The sequence below is a fragment of the Hipposideros armiger genome, unplaced genomic scaffold (genome assembly GCF_001890085.2).
Source record: "Hipposideros armiger isolate ML-2016 unplaced genomic scaffold, ASM189008v1 scaffold_6, whole genome shotgun sequence".
Taxonomy (NCBI): domain Eukaryota; kingdom Metazoa; phylum Chordata; class Mammalia; order Chiroptera; family Hipposideridae; genus Hipposideros; species Hipposideros armiger.
The window spans coordinates 5,391,658-5,410,567 of NW_017731356.1; the positions used below are offsets into that span (position 1 = coordinate 5,391,658).

General features: G+C 40.9%; 1 protein-coding gene across 10 annotated transcripts in view; it reads left to right on the top strand.

The window, feature by feature from the left end:
* Window positions 1-18,910, top strand: part of RABGAP1L (RAB GTPase activating protein 1 like) — a 457,210-nt gene that overhangs the window by 428,268 nt on the left and 10,032 nt on the right. For 8 of the 10 annotated variants that reach the window (XM_019648299.1, XM_019648284.1, XM_019648290.1 and 5 more), the window contains 3 exons: window positions 832-924; window positions 11,050-11,160; window positions 17,448-17,552. In XM_019648299.1, the coding sequence (XP_019503844.1) occupies window positions 832-924; window positions 11,050-11,160; window positions 17,448-17,552 (309 nt within the window). Of the gene's footprint in view, window positions 1-831; window positions 925-1,113; window positions 1,420-11,049; window positions 11,161-17,447; window positions 17,553-18,910 lie in introns of those variants that run through there. The other 2 variants (XM_019648306.1, XM_019648346.1) reach the window with 1 other exon arrangement.

An 18,910-nucleotide genomic window follows, 5' to 3' on the forward strand; every position in this document is an offset into this window, starting at 1 on the left:
CTGCCACTCACGGCAGCCCAGCTCCAGGTCGAGCTGTTGTTCACCATCTTAGCTGTAGAGGGTGCAGTGTCATTGGCCCATGTGGGAACCGAACTGGTGGCCCTGCTGCTCACAACTCGCGCTCCCAAGCCAACTCTTAACCAACTGAGTCACTCAGCCGGCCCCTGAGACTACTGTGTTTTACACATGACATAATTTTTGGAAGAAATAGGTGATTTGTTTAGATGATTTTCTATTATTTCATACAGCACAATGATTCCTATTTCTTTGAGTTTTCAGTGATGAATTTTAGACTCTCTTTCTCTCTGGTATGGTAACTCCATTTCAAAGATATTTTTTGTTGCTCAACTTTTTAGTTGTATAAAATAATTTTCATTTTCAACATGGTATAAAGCTTTGAGTGAATTTTACTTAAGGAAAGGTAATTACCAGAAGTAGTAGCACTGTTAAATACCCTAGAAAGAAAGACGTGTGACATATCAGCAATATTGTAGAACAGAAATGGACCCACTACAGCCTGTTTTTGTAACCTAAAGTTTTGTTACAACACAGCCACACTCATTTGTTTCTGTATCACCTGGGGCAGCTTTTGTGCAACAACAAGAGTGAGATACTTGTGACCTAGACTGTCTAACCCACAAAGCCTAAAATATACACTGTCTGGGCTTTCACAGAAAAAGTTTGCAGACCCCTGGCCTAGAATCTAGATTTCCCCCCTAGCTTTGAGTTGGGCGTGCTCCATTAGAATGCCAGACTCAATTGGGAAACACCTCAGAAAACGTGTTGCCAAATGATCTCCCGTCTAACAGGCTCTTCCTCTAACCCCTGCAGGTGCCGACCAAGAAGCTGAAGAAATATGAGAAGGAATATCACACGGTGCGCGAGAGCCAGCTGCAGCAGGAAGACCCCATGGACAGATACAAGGTAGGGCACACGCGGGTCACCTGGCAGAGCAAAGGGCCTTTTCACCCTAAAGCTGCAGCTGTGGCAAGTTCAAGTCTCTCTGTTCCTCCCCAGTTGAGTTAGACACTCTCTGACCATGCTCAGTGTCCAGGTATATTTTCATTTCAGGAGACTCCTGAGTAGCCCACCATAATATTTCTTTTCTTTCAGTTTGTATATTTGTAGGTAACGCCACCTGTTGCATTTATACTGGGACTCTTCATAAGAAGCTGAGAGAAAGAGAGGGGAAAAGAGAGAAAGTGGCTATCAACTACTTTCAAAAATGAGAAAAAAGGAAAATGGCTAAGTACTGTTTTAGCTGTGCACGGTCACATCCACAGGGACTTCTAGAAGTGACGGGTCCTGAGGCTGGCACAAGAACGTTTCAGACTTACCGGTGCCTGTAGCGAATGTGAAAAATGCAAACTGATTTGCAAGGAAAAATAAAAAATCACAAAGGTTTATTGAGAACAGTAATGGTGTGTGTCGCGACATTTCTTTCCACAAATTTGTGACAGTGACATGTCACTGCAGTGTTTAGTTTCAGAATCGAAATGGTGTCAGTTTAATATCTTAGTGAAGTAATTATAGTATTTAAAAAAAACTGGGCTATTCACAAAGCTGGATCTCTTCAATGGTAATTAGCAACACAGTTCCCGTGAGGCAGTGTGGGGGGAATACTGATTTCGAACATTTTTCCAACTGAAATACATATTATTATCTGTCTTCAACATGTTTTAATTCTTCAGATTCCTACAGATGCATGGTTCCCTCCCTCTCTACATCAGTACATTAGGATAAAAGAATATTGTATTCTCACAGTGAGCACCAGTGATGTCGAAATGTCCCCCCTCCAAAAAAAAATACTGGGTTGGCATTATGAATTAAGTCACCCACAGTGAGATAACTTTCACTTTTGTAACTAGAGTTGCCCTTATGTGGTCAGAGAGCTGGACGTGGCAGCCAGGCTCACACAGTACATCTTGTCTCTGTCGCTAAATTGAATAGCATGGGTGGGGGCCTTCAGAGAGCAAGAGCATGGTGGAAACAGTATATGGAGCTTGTAATCAGATCCGGGTTCGAATCCTGGCTTTCCAAAAAAAGAGCGCAGAATTTAGAGTTCAAGTTGGGGCTTTTCATCCCTATGCCCTTGTTCGGCTCTTAGGCTAGCTATTGAGCCTCTTCCTCATCGGCCAAACATGTTGTATCCACATTGCCATGAGGGATTGTTGTGAGGGTGCAATAGATAAATGGTGGTTTTAGCCTTATTGGGCCTCCTGCCTCAAATTACCCACGTATCACTCGGATAGCACCACCTTCCATGGGTCTGCCCCACCAGGCCCTTGCTGATCTTCCTCGTATCTCTAACAACTATCGCTACCCAGTAATCTAACATCAGTATGTTTTGTCCGTTGTTTATAGAACGTGCTATAGAACTGATAATAAAATCCTACATACTGCTCTAGTAAATAATTATTACCACATAAAGTGCTCACAGAATAAGGTTTGCAGCTAACTACCACCTGTCAGTAAAACCAATCTTAACATGGCTCATGTATCATGCTGCTTTAGAAAGGCTTGAAGTAGTAACTAGGAAATAATTTTGAGGATCCAAAATGAAGCCCTCTTACTGCTTGTGTCATTCTAATTTTCTTATTGCTGCCATCATTATAAATAAAATCTAGGAAGTGTGCTTTAAAATAGAAGAGAGGAAAGTGAAAGACTTAAATTGTATATTTAAAATCTGTCCGGGACTGAACTTGTCATTTTTCCTTAAGTCCTGTTCATGTCAGAGCAGATATATATAAATAGTACAATGCATATTATTTTTTTAAATGCTTACCAGGCATAAGGCTATCAATGTGTACAATTTTTATTGAGAGGTGAGAGTAGAATTAAACTTTTCAATTTTGGTTTGAAAACAGATTTGAGTGTTGTGGCCTCTTCTATTTGTACATATCAGGTACCTTCTATAACTATTTCTTTTGTATTCTTATAATAGCTTGTCAATACGTCATCTAACTAATATCTCTATACTCTTAATAACGTCCAGATGTTTGTACTGGCGATGGATATACTTGGTAAAATTGTAGTTCTCAAATTATTATATAATTACATTTAGAAGGTGAAAATTGACAGGATAGTTTCCAACCATCAACAGAATTATTCTTTCAAATATTTAATTCTAATTTAAGAAGCTAATTATTATATAATTAGCTTAATTATACAAAGATAGTGTCTTAGAAAATGCCGTTTAGCATCGTCTAAATTTAATCCTGTCAAGAATAAGACCCAGGTCCTGGGAACAGGCACTTTATAAGATCTTGGACTAGGAACCTAGTTATGTAAATTCTTAAGAATAACTTGGGAAGATCTTTGAGCCTTTGAGTCAGAACTTCCCCAGTTCACTCACAACCCCTTCTCAATCATTAGGATCCACACTGCTTCCAATGCCTGTTTACCTCTAGCTTGCCATATGGCAAAGGAGTTGTGTCAACTTAAAAAATAAATAAATAAATAAATAAATAAAGGCCCAGAAATGTCGTGCACTAAGATATCTAAGGGATTCTTCAGTTTGGTGCTATTTCTCTTGAGCGCGGTGCTGGACAGAAGGGGCTGTTGCAGGGGGGCTGGAGGTGGGATTAAAGACCGACAGCGCAGAGGTAGCTCTCAGCAGTCACCTTCTTTCTATATCTATCTAACATGTGTTTGGGGTCTATTTTTATGACATATGCAAATATCTGCATTCTCAGGTTATGTCACTATGCTCACCTGTAGCTAACTAACACCTAAATCTCAACCACAGAGAGATGAAATGGTGTTGGAATCAATTTAAATTTTAGAACCCTACACACAATGAAAATGTTCCAGAATTAGATAGTGGTGATGATGGCACACCTTTGTGAATATACTGAAAGCACTGAATAATGCATGTTAAGTGATGGTTTTTATGAATTTTATGTGAATTATATCTTTAAAAAAAGCAAGCAAAATGTCCAGGAGGATTGGCTTCTGGCCCAACCGTCTTCCTTTCAAAAAACCCACGTCATAACAAAAGTACCTGCGCGGAAGCCATACTTGTAGGAGCAGAGACCTTCCTGTCAAAATTGGAGCTAATTAATGACTATAGGTCCTATGTGTACCCATATTTATAGGGGAAAGGACAACATAAGTGGGTGGCACATTCATTTTCATATATATATATATATATATATATATATATATATATATATATATACACATACATGCACAAAGACATAAACACAGATAAATAAGTAATACATATGTGCGTACACACTGCCTTTGCTTCCTGATCTTGGCATCAGCTTGTATTTGAAGCTCAGTGAGCTCTATAATGACTTTTTACAGCCTTTGGTATACTTTTTCTGTTTATCTTCATGGCCAGATCTCAAGACAGAGAAAGGAAACTTTATTGGGAGAAGAATATAGAATATTCTAAGTGTCTTTGATTGTCCTTCTCAAGTTTAACCTGGCCAAAAGTGTGTAGTAGTATTTATCTACTCGGATATTTTGGTTTGTAAATGGATTTGTTGATTTCAAATGAAGTGAAGGATAAAGATTTGTCTGTAGTAATACATCATGTATATTTTCATTTTCACCCAAGTCCTGAGAAAACAAACATTCATGGATATGTGTAGCTGTTTTAATACATTTAAAAAATTAGTAGCCATGCCCCTAATAAGCAGTTTTCAGTTTCAGAAAGTAAAACATTATCTTCTATTTTAAGGAGATGAATTGTTCCCATTTGGGGAAAGTTGGTTTTTCCAGTAAAATAAATTGAGGTACTTTTTAGAGAACTGCAGCCTTCACCTACCTCCAGAAGATACTATGCTTTTCTTGTTTAATTAAAGAGCTACTTGCACAAATGTGGGTTAAGCCTTAAGAAGCACAGCTAATTAATTAAATTCAGTGAATCTCCCAAAGCATAGTGAAGGTTATGTTATTAGCTATTCTAGATAGGAAAATCCTAGAAAGAATCAGGAGTGCTTATACTCTCTAGGGTTTGGGACACGGATAGTATTGTATTGGGTTGTCGGAAAAATCATGACGTATTTTTTCTGTTTTTTGTTGGAAAAATGCGTCATGACTTTAACGACAACCCAATAAATACATAATAATCTAATTGAAGTATCTTCTCCATGTTCAGTATAATTAAATTCAGAAGGTTTAGCTTCTTTCTTGAGGTTACACATAGTAATTTTTAAAAATTAAAATACTTAAACAGTAGAAAAGTGATTTCTCGAAGTTTTTAAAAAGTTTTTCTTGCACATACTAATTTTTCTAGAGCCGTTGTCCTGGCACGTCATTTGAAATTAAGCTATTTAATTGTACATGGTAAAAAAAAATACAAAATATTGGAAGCAAAGCCTAATTGTACTTGTGTTATTTGCCCTTCTCACGTATCTAATGAAATAATTTAGAACAATTACCACATTTTGTTTTTAACTTGAGTAGTGAAGAATTTACATTTTGCTAAACTTCTTACCTCGGGGTGGAAAAAAAGGTTTCCTTTTTTCTTACTGTGTTGGGTCCTTCCTTATTCAGAGAAGTCAAGATGAGTGAATCCATCTTTGAAAAAGGTTTCTATATGAATAAAGGTAAACTTACATTTTATTATTTTTCCACACCACAGAGACTATGGTTAGCTTTTGGAAATATTTATGTTATGAAATAATGTGCTTTTAATGAATAGTAATGGTCAAAAGGATGGTTTCTATGCCAACTGTGGTAACGTAATGATAAACTTAAGAAGGCCGCCTCTCTTGCGTTTTGAGCTTGGATAACCCAGTGAACTTGCTGTTTGTTGTAGGATGGTGGAGAATGCAAACCTGAGGCCTCCCGAGGCTTCTTGAGCAACTTAGCTAAGAAGGAGCAGGTGGTTTCCAACAATGCTTGTCAGCCGATAGAGTTGTACTTAACACTTGCATATAAATGCTATGCATATTAAGAATTTCTAAGTGTGTTTATTGATCTTCAGAATGAGTTCTCCAAAAAATTTCTTCAATTTTTAATAAGTTTTGTTTCCTGTTGAAGTAGTGTTACTGAGAAAGTTATGTCACACTCGTATGTGTCTACATCATCTGTAACCCATTTGGTTTTTTAAAATTTGATTTGTATGCTAGAGTAGAGCACGGATTTGCAAGCTATGGCCTGTGGGCCAAATGTGGCCCACTGCCTGTTTTTGTAAATAAAGTATTATTGGATCACAGCCACACCCATTTGTTTAGTGATTGTTTGATTTTGCACTTCAGTGACAGAGTTAAGTCATCTCAACAAAGACCATATGTTCTGCAGAGCCAAAAATATTTATCACCTGGCCATGTACATTAAAAGTTTACTGACCCCTGTGCTAAGATTTTTTTTTTTAATACCAAAAGAAATGCAGTCTGGCTTGCCAACTTCCAGTTAATTATTACTGACAAGATTTTGTTTTCAGTTTGACCTCACAATTATTTTTAATTTCTACCAGGAAGATAAGATTGGCTATGTTGGGTAAAGGAAGAGCATAAAATGATTTTAAATATCCAGGTTTTCTTTCTCAAATTTTTGTTTACAGACAATGTAGTCATTTAAACATTTCATGTGTAAGCATTTGTCTTTGAATGTCAAAGTACTGGATGAAATTTGAATATGATGATTATCAACTCTTTCTTTCCAAAGAGGTATGCAAAACAAAGCAAGTGAGAGCTGAGTGTGTTGTTGCTAATAAAATTGCACTGGATCTTTCAGAAAAACATTTTCCCCTGACCTTTAAAAATCTTTAAAAACAAATGCCAAGAATTCATTATAGCAGCAGACAACACACCCAAAATCCTGAGCTAGAGTTTATAAAGCTGTCTCCTAGCCCATCATTTTTCCTTTTAAGGTTTAGTTTACTTTCTTTTGATTGCCATCTCACATTTTTCTCTTTTTTCATCTTGGAAAAAATGACGTTCACCATCCCTAGGACTGTTTTCACCCAAACTTCAGACATGGGGAGAACTGGGATCCATTTATTTATTTATTTTTGCACCCCCGCCCCCCCACCAGGCCGCCTGCCCAGCCATGTCATTCTGTTGCCTGAAGGTAAACTGTTTCGCAAGGTTCCAACCTTGTCATATAAGGAAGTTCCTTCCATCCGCTCTAATAACCCAGGACAGCCAGCTCACACCGAAGCTGCTAACACTTCCACACACAGCGTTTCCAGCAGTCCTGCAAGCTGCAGAGCGCTTGTGGAGAGAGAGGGGTTTCAGTGTCTCGAGCTTCCTGAGTGGAGACGTGCCCACTGGCTGCCTCGAGTATACTTTCTTCCATCAAATGTTTGCAGTCCTAGAGAGAACTTAGAGTATATGACACTGAGGAAAAACAAAAGACATTAACAAGTGTCTGCTCTTGTTACCATTTCCTAAATGTATTAATAGGTGTGCAATTTCACTGGATCTTTTTCTTTTTTGTTTTTTTCAATTGTCTTTGTACCTATGATTGAAAACGGTAGTTGGTCTATGAATGACTTTTGAGGAGGTAAGTTTTTTTATCTGTGTGTGTCTGTAATATCAGCGTCTGTCTCTCTGAAAAATGCAGTATCCTCCTCTGAAAAGTAACTTACTGCACTTTCCCAGCTGCGCATCTCCTGGGCAGGAGGGAAAGGAATGAATGAGGAAAGCCGTTGTCTGCTTTCTGTTCCGAGGCTGTCAACAGTGTGAGCTGGAGCCTGTTTCAGACAGCGCGATGCGAGTGTTAAGAGTTATGAACACAGTGTCTCCTGGACTCTTTGCTGAAAGGCGAAGGCAGCGATTTGCCTGTTTTGTTCCCAGGCTCTGAGCATTGAGCACATCTGCTTGTGCAGATGTGCGACATGTGACTCTGGCTTACAGAGGCGAACAGAGCTGAGTTCGGGTCTCTCTGGGGCAGGCAGCCCTTGCTAACATTTCCAAATGAACCAAGCAAGGTTCCTACCTTTCCCAAGCCCATCAAAATGAAGCGTTCTTCTCCGTTCTAGTATAAAGACAGACTTCTTTCTTGAATCAGTCCGTTCTGAAACCCGTTTGGGCTCCTTGGTAAAGGCTGGGAAAGATAGCCACATAGTTCAGTCTCTCTTTAACCCTTGGTGAATGTGATCAAGGCCTTCATAGAAAATCTCCAGTAGCCGTGGCTCACATGACACTCAATGCCTGGAGGACCCCTGAGGCCACCTCCCGGCCCAACTTCATATTTTGGAGGATGATACTGCATTTTTGGCTCCATAGCTTGCTTTCCCCGTGTGTGTGAGTACAGAGCAGGAGGCTCCTATGTCCCACTCTGCTGCTTGCTTTGCAGACACTGAACTGAAGCTTCCTGCTAAAGCAAAAGCCACTAGGTGCGCCCCTCAGGCTATTTTGCTTCTTAGGGTCCCTCAGACACTCAGATTTTCTCCCAGATCTCCCCCTATCCACTTCTTACCCCCTTAGCTGTGTGTCTGTCTATAGGAAGGGTTCAAGTTGGAACAGTCATTGTTAATAGGAAGTTGCCAGGCAGAATTTCAGCTGAGCTCACATCCCTTTCTTCTATAACATAACCCATCAGACACCGATCTCTAATCATTTAGGAAGTAGCTACCTGCTGCGTTTTTTAAGTACTTTGAACAAAGTGCTTTTCCACAAGCATCTTGTGGCTTTACCTGGAAGTTATTTCAACTCGATTCTAAGCACTGTAACCTGAAAAACTGGTAGCTACCACACTTTCACTTGTGCCAAAACGAATGTGATGTAAGTAATAAGGGAGCTTTTTGTACCTTGGAGTCCTGCAAGCAATTTCAGTAGAAATAGGACACTGAAGTTAGGAATAGGTATTACAGTAGTCTTAACCATGGTCTCCTTGGAAGGGATTTATGAAGAACGAGAAAAACCTCTTCTCGGCATTGTGAAATCTGGTGTGATGAAATTGGGCTGGTATTGTTGCCTGTTCCTGACAAGGAGGACATTTATTAGAAAAGTTTCTGAAGCTTTTTTTTTTTTAATCTGAGTTTTCAACAAGTATGTTAGTTGTGTCCACAAAAGGGGTAACAGGATGAAAGACTGTCTAGCCCCTGCTAGAATTTGGATCTCTTCAATGAAGATGGAAAGGCTTAGCTGTAGATGCCTTTTTAAATATTTTAGTCTCCACGTTTATTATGCTTCTGTGGGAGGAGAGAAATTCAGTAGATGGGGGGACAGACAGAATTGGATGAGTACAATTTGCCCCTATAAATAGGCACACTGTCTTTCTGGGAATATCTTAGAGAGTTCCTGAAGGCAGCACTTTTGAGGGATTGCATTGTATTTTGGTCACAAAGGAAGATCTGGTATGGTTACATGTAAAATATGGGCTTCTAACAACAGTGGACTTAAAAAAAATCCCTTTTTGATATTTTATTCTTTCCAGTGGAATTGAAATTCTATATTACTTTTCATTTTTTTAAACAACTTTTTAAATACATGTATTATATATTCATTGTAGAAAACTTAGAAAGCTTTTAATATCACAAAGACAACAATGAAAATAATCCACTACCCACAGTTAATACCTGTTATTTATTTTTATGAAAACGGGATTTCCTAGTTACTTATCTCTTTTTCTACAGGGTAGCATAAGCATTTCTTCTGCCATTAGATATTTTTCACTTGTATTTTAATACTGCATGGAACTGTGTCATGAGTTTAATTACAAGTATCTAAATGATTTGGGAGTTTTAAACCTTTTTCATAGGTATTTTTTTTTAAATGTGTTAACATTCCCGAGTTATCCCCGTCTACCTTCTCCAAAAGAAAAGATGGAAATGAAACCTGTTGTCTGGTAATAGTCAAAGTACAGGTTCGTCCGTTAGCTTCTCTGCTGGCCCTGTTTTGGATCCTCTGCCTCCATGAAAGCCCGGACTTTGCCCTTACCATCTGTTTCTTAGTCCGTCTTTGAAAAACAAAAATGAAAAAAAAAATTAGGTTTTCTTCTTTCCATATGACAAACCCCAGGTTGTTCTACAGACGATAAAATTCACCAAACATATACACACACACACACACACGCACACACACATGCACACACGCGCGCACGCGCGCATGCACACACACGCACACACACATTATGCAATAAGAGTCTTCCAGGACATAGATTTGTCTTCTCGTTGTGCAACACTGCTTTGTCGTCGTTTTTGCCACCCTTGCAGAAAACACTGTTAGGAGTGTAAATCTGAAAAACAGGAAGGTCTTATCATGCAGAACCTTTTCCGTCAGCTCTCTCTCAAATCTCCTGTAACTGCTAACAAAGCAGAGAGAGCACTTCTGATGCTTGGGAATGGGGGCTGCTGCTAGGTTGCTCTTCTGATATGAATGTACATGGTTCATATGGCTGGTTAAAGGGAGACCTTACTTCATAACAATGTGACTGGCAGTTCAAGGGGAAAGAAACAGCTCGGTAATGTATTTTACCCAGAATCTTTGAATCTGAAACTTCAAAATACCCAAAGCAAACGTTTAGAGACATTATCATAAGGATTACTGCTCTTACTAACACAGAAGTTGGTGTTCAGAAAAGGAAATATATTTTTACCCAAAGAATGAAGATGTCGGTTGACTGCAGTCATGAACCCGTGTAGCCTGGTTCTGGGTACATATGTTCAGAGAATTCGAACCCTGCTATTGGAAAAACAGTTTGAAGAAATGTCTAGTGGTTTTCCCCCATTTCAACCCTACTGTGTCTTGCGGTTTCCCAAGGTCAGGGTGGGGTAATTGTGCATGTTTCCAACAAAGAACTGCCTGTGTCTGCGTTCTAGGTCTATGCGGAAACCTCACAGGACTGGGCTTATGTTTGGGAATGTTGCTTTTTTGTGGCACACTTTTTAGAATGAAGTCCTGTCTGGAAGGCTTCAGGGACAGTTGTAAGTGCCACTGGGGAGCGTGCCGCCTCTGCACCGCCAGCTTCACTCACTGATGTTTTCCGGACAGCTCTGCCTCCCTGTGCCACTCGCACCTTCTCTTTTTACACCTTCAGAAGTCCACGCTGTTGTTGCTCTCGTTTTTCCTCGCCAGTCCCATCTGTTGATGCCAGTGCGCCCAGGCGCTCACGCCAGCCTCTGGCTTTGCTCTTTTCCTGCAGAGGGAGAACCGGAGATTACAGGAGGCCAGCATGAGATTGGAACAAGAGAATGATGACCTCGCCCATGAACTAGTAACCAGCAAAATTGCCCTGCGGAATGACTTGGATCAGGTAAATTCGTCACTCACTAGGTAAAGGTAAGATTGTGACAGCCTCCTCAAAGACCAGGACCAAGTTGCCTCTCCACAGGCCCGCTGGGACTGCCTCTGTCCTTGTCACTGAGTTAGCTGCTTTGATGGATGGATGTGTGGGTGGCAGGTGGCAGGGGACTGACTGCTTGTGCTCTTTGGAGCAGGTGGAAAACGCAAGGCTTTGAGAAAGGTTTGGGTCGCTTCCAAACAGCATGTGCGACATATTTAGTCTATACCTCTGAACTTCTCTGGCGTCTCCTCTCTTCATCTGTACTTTTCCTAAACCAAGGGCTGCCAGCATAATCACCTGAGCACATCAGTCACGTACACGAATGCCATTCTAACACTGGTAGGTGTGTCACTTTTTGTTCCAGAAAGAATTCTCATTGGCAGTAAATGTGAAGATTTTCCATGAAGTATGAGTGTTCAGATACATGCATTGTTGGGTTGCCAGGCGTCCTGGTGGCCGAGAGCAGCACTGGGTGTGAATCCTGGCATTACCACTCCCTAACCATGTGCCTAGGCAGTTCTTCCCCTGCCCATAGGTATAAAGAAGTGTGTCTTACAGGGGAGATGTGAGAATTAAGTAAAGTCGGGCACCTCCATAGTACGTGTTGGATAAATGTTAGCTGTTGCTGTGAAGACCTTAAATTGTTTTACTTCCCTTGTTCTTTACAAAATTACCGACAGCTTCGGGACTTCCTGTTTTCTATTGCTAGTGTTTTCAAAGATAGTTGGCAACATGAAAGGAGTCTTGTGTAGATTTAAAATTATTACTCCATGTTCTGACTTTTAAAAAGTGAATATTCCCAACAAGTAGTGGAGAAAAATTGAGACTTAGACTATTGAATCTGTAAAAAAAAAAAAAAAAAAAAGTAGGCATTCTCTGCGCTCTGAGAATTGGCAATATTTAAAATACAAATCCATTAATAATATAAATCTGATTGAATGTTTAAAGTTGAAGGAATTTTTTAAATGTTTAAAAATGGCCCCTGCCACAACTCTTTTTTCCCATATAAACAGCTAATGTTGCAGCTCAACAGTTTTAACCACAGTAAGATGACAGATAAGACCACTGATAAGACAATAGGGCTAAAAGTGGGGAGGACGGGGCTGAAGGAGTCAGCACTAAATGGAGTTTGAAAATAAAACAAAATCTGTGCTCTCAGGACGCCGGATATGGAAGGTAGGAAAAGCAGCCCGGTGGGGGAGGTGAGGGGATGGCCCTTTTCACCACAAACCCCATGCAACCACTCTATTTGGAAGTCGTTAGAGGTAGCAGGAAAGCTGAGACTAAAAGAGTCAGAACCAAAGAAGGCAGAGCCGCCCCAGTCGGCCAGGGTCACCCCCCCACCCCCACCCCACCTGACCTCAACGATTATGTTTTTGTACTAATAAGATTATAGCAGTGAGTTAGTACTAGAATGAAATTCCGTATTAACTTTCCAAAGTTAATACACAGCAGATTCTGTTATTTTAACCTCTTATCCATTAATAGTTTCCTTAAGACGGCTAACTAAATGAAAAAAGTTTTAAGCAGTTGGACTCAGTGGGGATGCAGTGGAAAGCTAACCTAACAAAAATAGAGATTTGGTTAAAAAAAAATATATATACAAGGTTATTTACTGTAGTGTTACTTGTAAGAATAAAAAATAGAAATAATGCATATGTCCAATAGAAGGGGAGAATGAAAGTGTCTCTAAAATGGGTTTTTGGAATAGTTTTTAAAAACAGTGGGAAGATAATGATATAATAGTATTTTTAAAAAACATTAAATTAATTTGTGTATAATGTTTGCATATAAATTACAAGGGCTATGGCTGGCATAGGGCTATCTTGTAGGAAAGGAGGCTGGACTATCCCTCTACGGGAAAAATGCCTACAAGAAAATACATCAAAATTTTACTACTAGATATCCCTGGGTGATAAAAGTAAACCTAATTTTTTATATGCATCTTTATATTTTTATTCGTTTAATTACTGATCTTTTATCAGAAGACCTTAAACTACTTGACCACCCTTGCTTAAATAATAATATGCATTATAACTTTTTAACAATCAGAAAAAATATATTATTTCAAAATTTGTTTAACATTTTTTAAAATGTAAAATACATTATTTTAAAATTATTAAAATATATTATTTAAAAACATGCATATTTAAATACATATATTATTTTAAAATAATTATAAAAATATATTATTTAAAAATACATTATGTAAAGTTTTTCCAAGAAAATTCATTTTATGGATCAGTCTGGAATGACGGTTATGTGGTACTCCTGAAATGATTATTGCATACCTAGCTACTTCATGTAGATACTATTATAGATCAGTCCCTGAAGAAAAGATTCCTTCATTTATTCCTTCTCACCCTTATTTCCTCCCATCATGCCTCTCATTCTCTCCCTTTTTATGGAAGGAAGTAAGACCTGACCCCTGCCTTTTGAATCTTGTTATCTAGATGAAAGAATACAAGTTGCTCTTTCATGCATATCTCCTCCTAGCACCTGATTTTGCAGTTTCTGCCTCAGAGCGGGGCTTATTCACGGATCAGAATGCTGTCCCTGTGGTTTGGGTGACCTGCCTCTCCAGCCTCCAGGAAGGGCACTCACCTGAGAGCTAACGGACTGGCTTTCCCTGCCTTCACCCAGTTCACCTGGTACTTTACCGTTCCCAGTTTATCAAAATCAACTCTCTTAATTAAAATAGCAAAACTTTGGCAAACAATAAATGAACATAAAAGCAGATTATATTTGAAATATAAGGCAAACAAACATTAATTAGGTAATTGGGTACTTTTTGAAAATAAATTACCCCTTACCCTTGTCATTTCAGTGTTGGCTTCAGGCTTCCTAGGCATCCAAGGCTCCTGGTTTTTCCTCTCAGACAGAGCCTTCTCTTTTAACAACTCACCCTCCCTCAGACTCCTTTTTTTTTTTTTTTAAGATTTTATTGAGGAATTAGGAGCAGGGAGCAGCATTGGGGAATCGGGGAAGGGGAACAGACAAGTTGCTCTCCTTCTGTTCTTCAGTCTAGTTGTGGAGGACGTCACTTCACTGGCCCATGTTGGTATTATGATCATTGCGCTCTTCCCGGGTGAGGCAGTCGGTCACCGGCAGAGCTCTGGATGGCCACTGACAGTAGCTCACGGCAGCCCAGCTCCAGGTCGAGCTGTTGTTCACCATCTTAGCTGTAGAAGGCGCAGCATCACTGGCCCTCATGTGGAAACCGAACCAGCAGCCCTGCTGCTCAGAGCTCGCGCTCCCAAGCCAACTCTTAACCAACAAGCCACTTGGCCGGCCCAGGCTCCTTTTAATTAAGGGCTTCTCAGGGATGAGAAATGTACAAAGATACAGCATCTCCATGTCATTTTCTGCTGCTGCCTGCTCTCAGCCCTTCCTGCCATATCCTGTTCCCTGGGAGCAGTCAGAAGAGACAGAAAGAACCGGTGTTTCCCTCCCAAGGCTGTGCCGAGGTCCCTTCTCCCCACAGCACGTTCCGTGTTAGGGAAGCTACCTGTAATAAGTGGCAAATTCATTTATTTTGTTTTAAATTGAACAACTGACTTGGCTAATTCTTTGCAAAACCATTTCTGACAGATCCTCATCCTGATGTTACAGCTGAGCCTTTTGATCAGGGTATCGGTTGTTTCATGACTAAATCACAAATGGCAGTGTCGTTTCTCTCACATGTCGTAGAAGCATTAGTGAGCAATTAGAAATTTCAGTATCAATAAGGCACTGTAAGGTATTGGTAAGTGACTACAAGATTAATAATAACAATGGTCCACTCAGTTTTATCAAATTATGGTGAAGGTTTTAGAATTTGGGTTCACAGATAGAATTTAAGTATCTATCTGTTTAGTGTTATGTTCCTAGAGGTTCATTTAATGTGAAAGATGATTTCTACTTATGTAAGTGAGGTATAGAGATTGGCTGTACGAAGACCCTGAAGATTGTTTTTAGAGGGAGAACCAGGTTATTTTAGACCTGGCCCTATTTTGATGAGCAGTAAAATCACTCCTCCTCCACTGTTTAACATAGAGGAGAAACTTCAGATGAAGCTCCCTGGAAAATTCTGGGACTCTTCCATACGGGACCCACAGAAATGCCTGCAAGTGTCAGATCTGATAACAACAGAAAGAGTCAGCCTGCCTTACCTTGACCTGGTAAAGAATGTGCAGCAGAAAACATGAGATTAAAGTAGCAGGTCCTCTCATCATAAATATTTAGGTGTCTATTAAAGATTTCCTCAGGGAAGTGGTTTTATTTTCTTTTTCTCAGGGACATTTCCAAAAACTGTAAAATGTCTAGATACGCTGCAGAATTTAAGAAGCTCATTACTGAATGTCAGGGTGATAGCATTGATTCTTCAAAAGTTTACAAAAGGCTAAAATTTGGGGTGAATCTCCCTTTGAGAAACCAAGCTTGGAAATAAATTATTTCAGAGTGTCATGATTTATATTATAAATTTCACAAAATGGAACTTGCTGGGGGTACTGTAAGAGGAGGTTAAATTATAATCTTTATTAGCAGGGCTGTCGCTCCGATTTTCTAGGGTTGAATTTGAATCAGTGGTTGGAGTTATAGGCAGATAGATTTTGTTTGATTTTTAATAAACACTGAAAGGATCGGCTTAATGATTTTCCACTTGAGGACCCTCTGTCTGAGACTTTGAGAAGGGTCTCCCTGCTTTGTGGGGAACTTCTGTCATCTGGCTTGCGGCTCTTGAGTTTCCATAATCTACATGAAAACTTAACTTGAAACATATCTGTTGCATTTTCTGAGGTCCACCTCTAATTTTAAGATGTTCTTTTGCTTCATAATTCTGCCCCTCCTCCCTAACAATCTAATGTGTCTGAGCAAATTTTAGAGTCTTTAAAAGGGACTTTTTCACCTTAACTACCCGGCAATTCCAAATGATCTGAAAACAGAGCTATAACCACGGACATGGAACATGGGGACTATAAGAGAGTGAGAACAGAAAATGCAGCTTCTCTGCCAGCACCCAGCTGACTGCTGGCCTCGCCATCTGGACATGTGGGAGACATGGCGAAACAGACAGGAGGCCACCTGGCCAGTTTTCACGATTACTTGGATAAGTTTGTGCTGCTGTCAGCCAGGGGTAGCTGCTTCTCCTCTGCGTCTTTCTCTGCTGAGCTCATCGGTGGCCCTCTGCCACCTCCACCCCACACAGCCTGCTTCTGCCGTGACTCTGAGAGCCACCTCCATTCATTCACCAAATACCGAGGACGCACCCACTCTGTTCTTGGTGCTGGGCTTGCTTCTGGGGATGTAGTGATGCCTCAAAGAGATGTGGCTCCTGCCCCCAGAGCTTAAAGTCTAGTGGGGAAGACAAGTCGCACATCATCATTACAGATGGCGCTAAGTGCTACCGAGGGAAATAGAGCGTTAAACAGAGGAACTAATGTAGAGGGAGGTGTGTGGGGCAGGGCTCAGGCCATGCTCCCTGCAGATGTGAACTTGAAGCCGTGCCCTACAGAGTGAGGTAAGGGCCTTAGGGTGTAAAATAGACACGTGTTAACTAAGTTAAACATACGCTGAGTGCGCTCGTAGCTAACTTTGGCTTTGTATCCAAGGTAAGACCAGAGGACTCGGAGCTTTTCTTGGCCATTGTAGAAATACGGTCTTTTCTGTTTGGATTGCTGGTCCATGTTTCAGTTTTCCTCCTGGCTGTCTCTATCCTGGGGTTTCGGTCTTAATTTCTCTCTACTATGCTCATTGTTCTGTGTGAGGTCCCTTGTGGGGCTCGGTCTTTGAATTTTCTCCCCTGACTGGTCCATGGCTCCCCCTGTGTGCTCACCCTCTCTGAATCCAGCCCCATTCAGTACCAGTTAGAAGCTTCCATAGGAGGCTCCACCCCTTCACCCATCTGCACAGTCTCAGAGTGAGTGCTGCTGTGACATCCGAAAATGTGTAGGAAGCCTTTAGAAGAGCGTGGGCTCTCTGATGCCCTTCAAACCTGAATTCAGCTCATGGCTGTGATATCAGGTGTGTGTCTCCGTTTGATCTCTGCAGACCTCCCTGTGATTATCTGGAAAAGAAGTATTGTTTTGAGGATTAGAGATAATGTGTGCCGAGGGCCTGGTGTGTAGTTGGAATTCAGTGAAAGCAGCCACCCCCTGGGTGAGCTAGGAGGGGAAAGCTGGCTCGAAGGGATGCTGGAACAAAAACAGGTGGAGGCTGGAGGGAGGGTGCACACAGGCTCTTACCTCCTTTGTGACTGTGACCGTGCTCTGATGCAGGCGGAAGACAAGGCCGACGTGCTGAATAAGGAGCTGCTCTTGACCAAACAGAGGCTGGTGGAGATTGAAGAAGAGAAGAGGAAGCAGGAGGAGGGGGCCGCGCAGGTGAAAGGCATGGCGGGCTTTTCCTTGCACAGGTGTCCGACACAGGAGATGCAGGGGATCAGTTCTGCAAACAAGAAGTGGCTTTATTCAAAATCAAGGGTGACGTGGAAGCGGGACATGCGAGGAGCACCGAGTGCTGACATTTCTTGGGAAGGCGTCAGAAGAGGAGGCAGCATTTCCTCCCTCGAACAGCTTTTAGGAATTTGCCTTTACTGAGCTGTCTAGCGAGGGTGTTAAGTTTTCTCTAAGTTTAGTGACTTCGGATGATGATCCAAGAGCTTTGAGAAATCTGCACATTTCCTGTCCTATCTCCAAGATAATTGATTTCTCTGAAGTCGTTTCTGAGGCCTGTTACGCGGAAAGCTCACAGAAATCCCTGCTGGGAGTTGCCTCAGCAGGCCATGTGTACTTTTCCTGATTCATGCCCACGTTCTGGCAGGGCCCTCACACCTTAGTCCCTGGGGGAAGCAGCCCTGAACTTATTAGCCTCCTAGCTCATACAAGATCAGCCTACCATCTTCCGTAAGCTCGGAGGCTAATCAGCTGGAAGACACCACCATTGCCAGGGTCCTGGATAGGCGACAGGAAGGGCCTTTCCGCCCAAGATGTCAGCGCTTCCGGCTTTCCAGGGGAAGAGCCGGCGGCTTCCCCGGTGCCCTCCATCTGTGCGAGCCCTGGCCAGGCGTGATTAACTTGTTCATTTTAATGAGATTCGTCCTCACATATCAGTGATGCTAAATATAAAACAGAACACAAAGCCTTTTAAAGACCTACATCCAAGAAGGGAAAGGTCCCAGGAAAGTTACTCAGGAATGGATGTATCATTTAGCACCTTCCAGGGTTTATAAAAAGTGTTCCATGATTTTTTCTTTTTTTTCTTTTGGCATTTACTGTGGACCAAGATATATATATATATATATATATATATATATATATATATATATATATATATATATATATATTTTTTTTAACACTCTAAGTTTTTGAGGGGCTGATTATCCAGTTTGTATCCAGTTTGATCTAGGCTGTTTTGTTTTTTCTTTTACCTCCTGCTTTTTGGGGGGCTCACTTTCAGGACCTCAGGTAAACAATGAATTTGCAAATGAATTTATTTTGTGCTTCTTCCGTGTGTGTGTGTGTGTGTGTGTGTGTGTGTGTGTGTGTGTCCTGTTTTAATCATATGGGACCCTCATGAGCTTTGTTAGATGAGAAAACTATGGCTTAGAGAATTAGTGACACTTGCTCTAAGCCCGTCAGCCATGTGAGTTTGTCCTAAAGTCAGTGCGGCCCTATCCCAGGAGGAAGCAGGCTATGGTTATGTCCTTAAATTATGTAAGAGAGAAAATAGAGACTAAGTT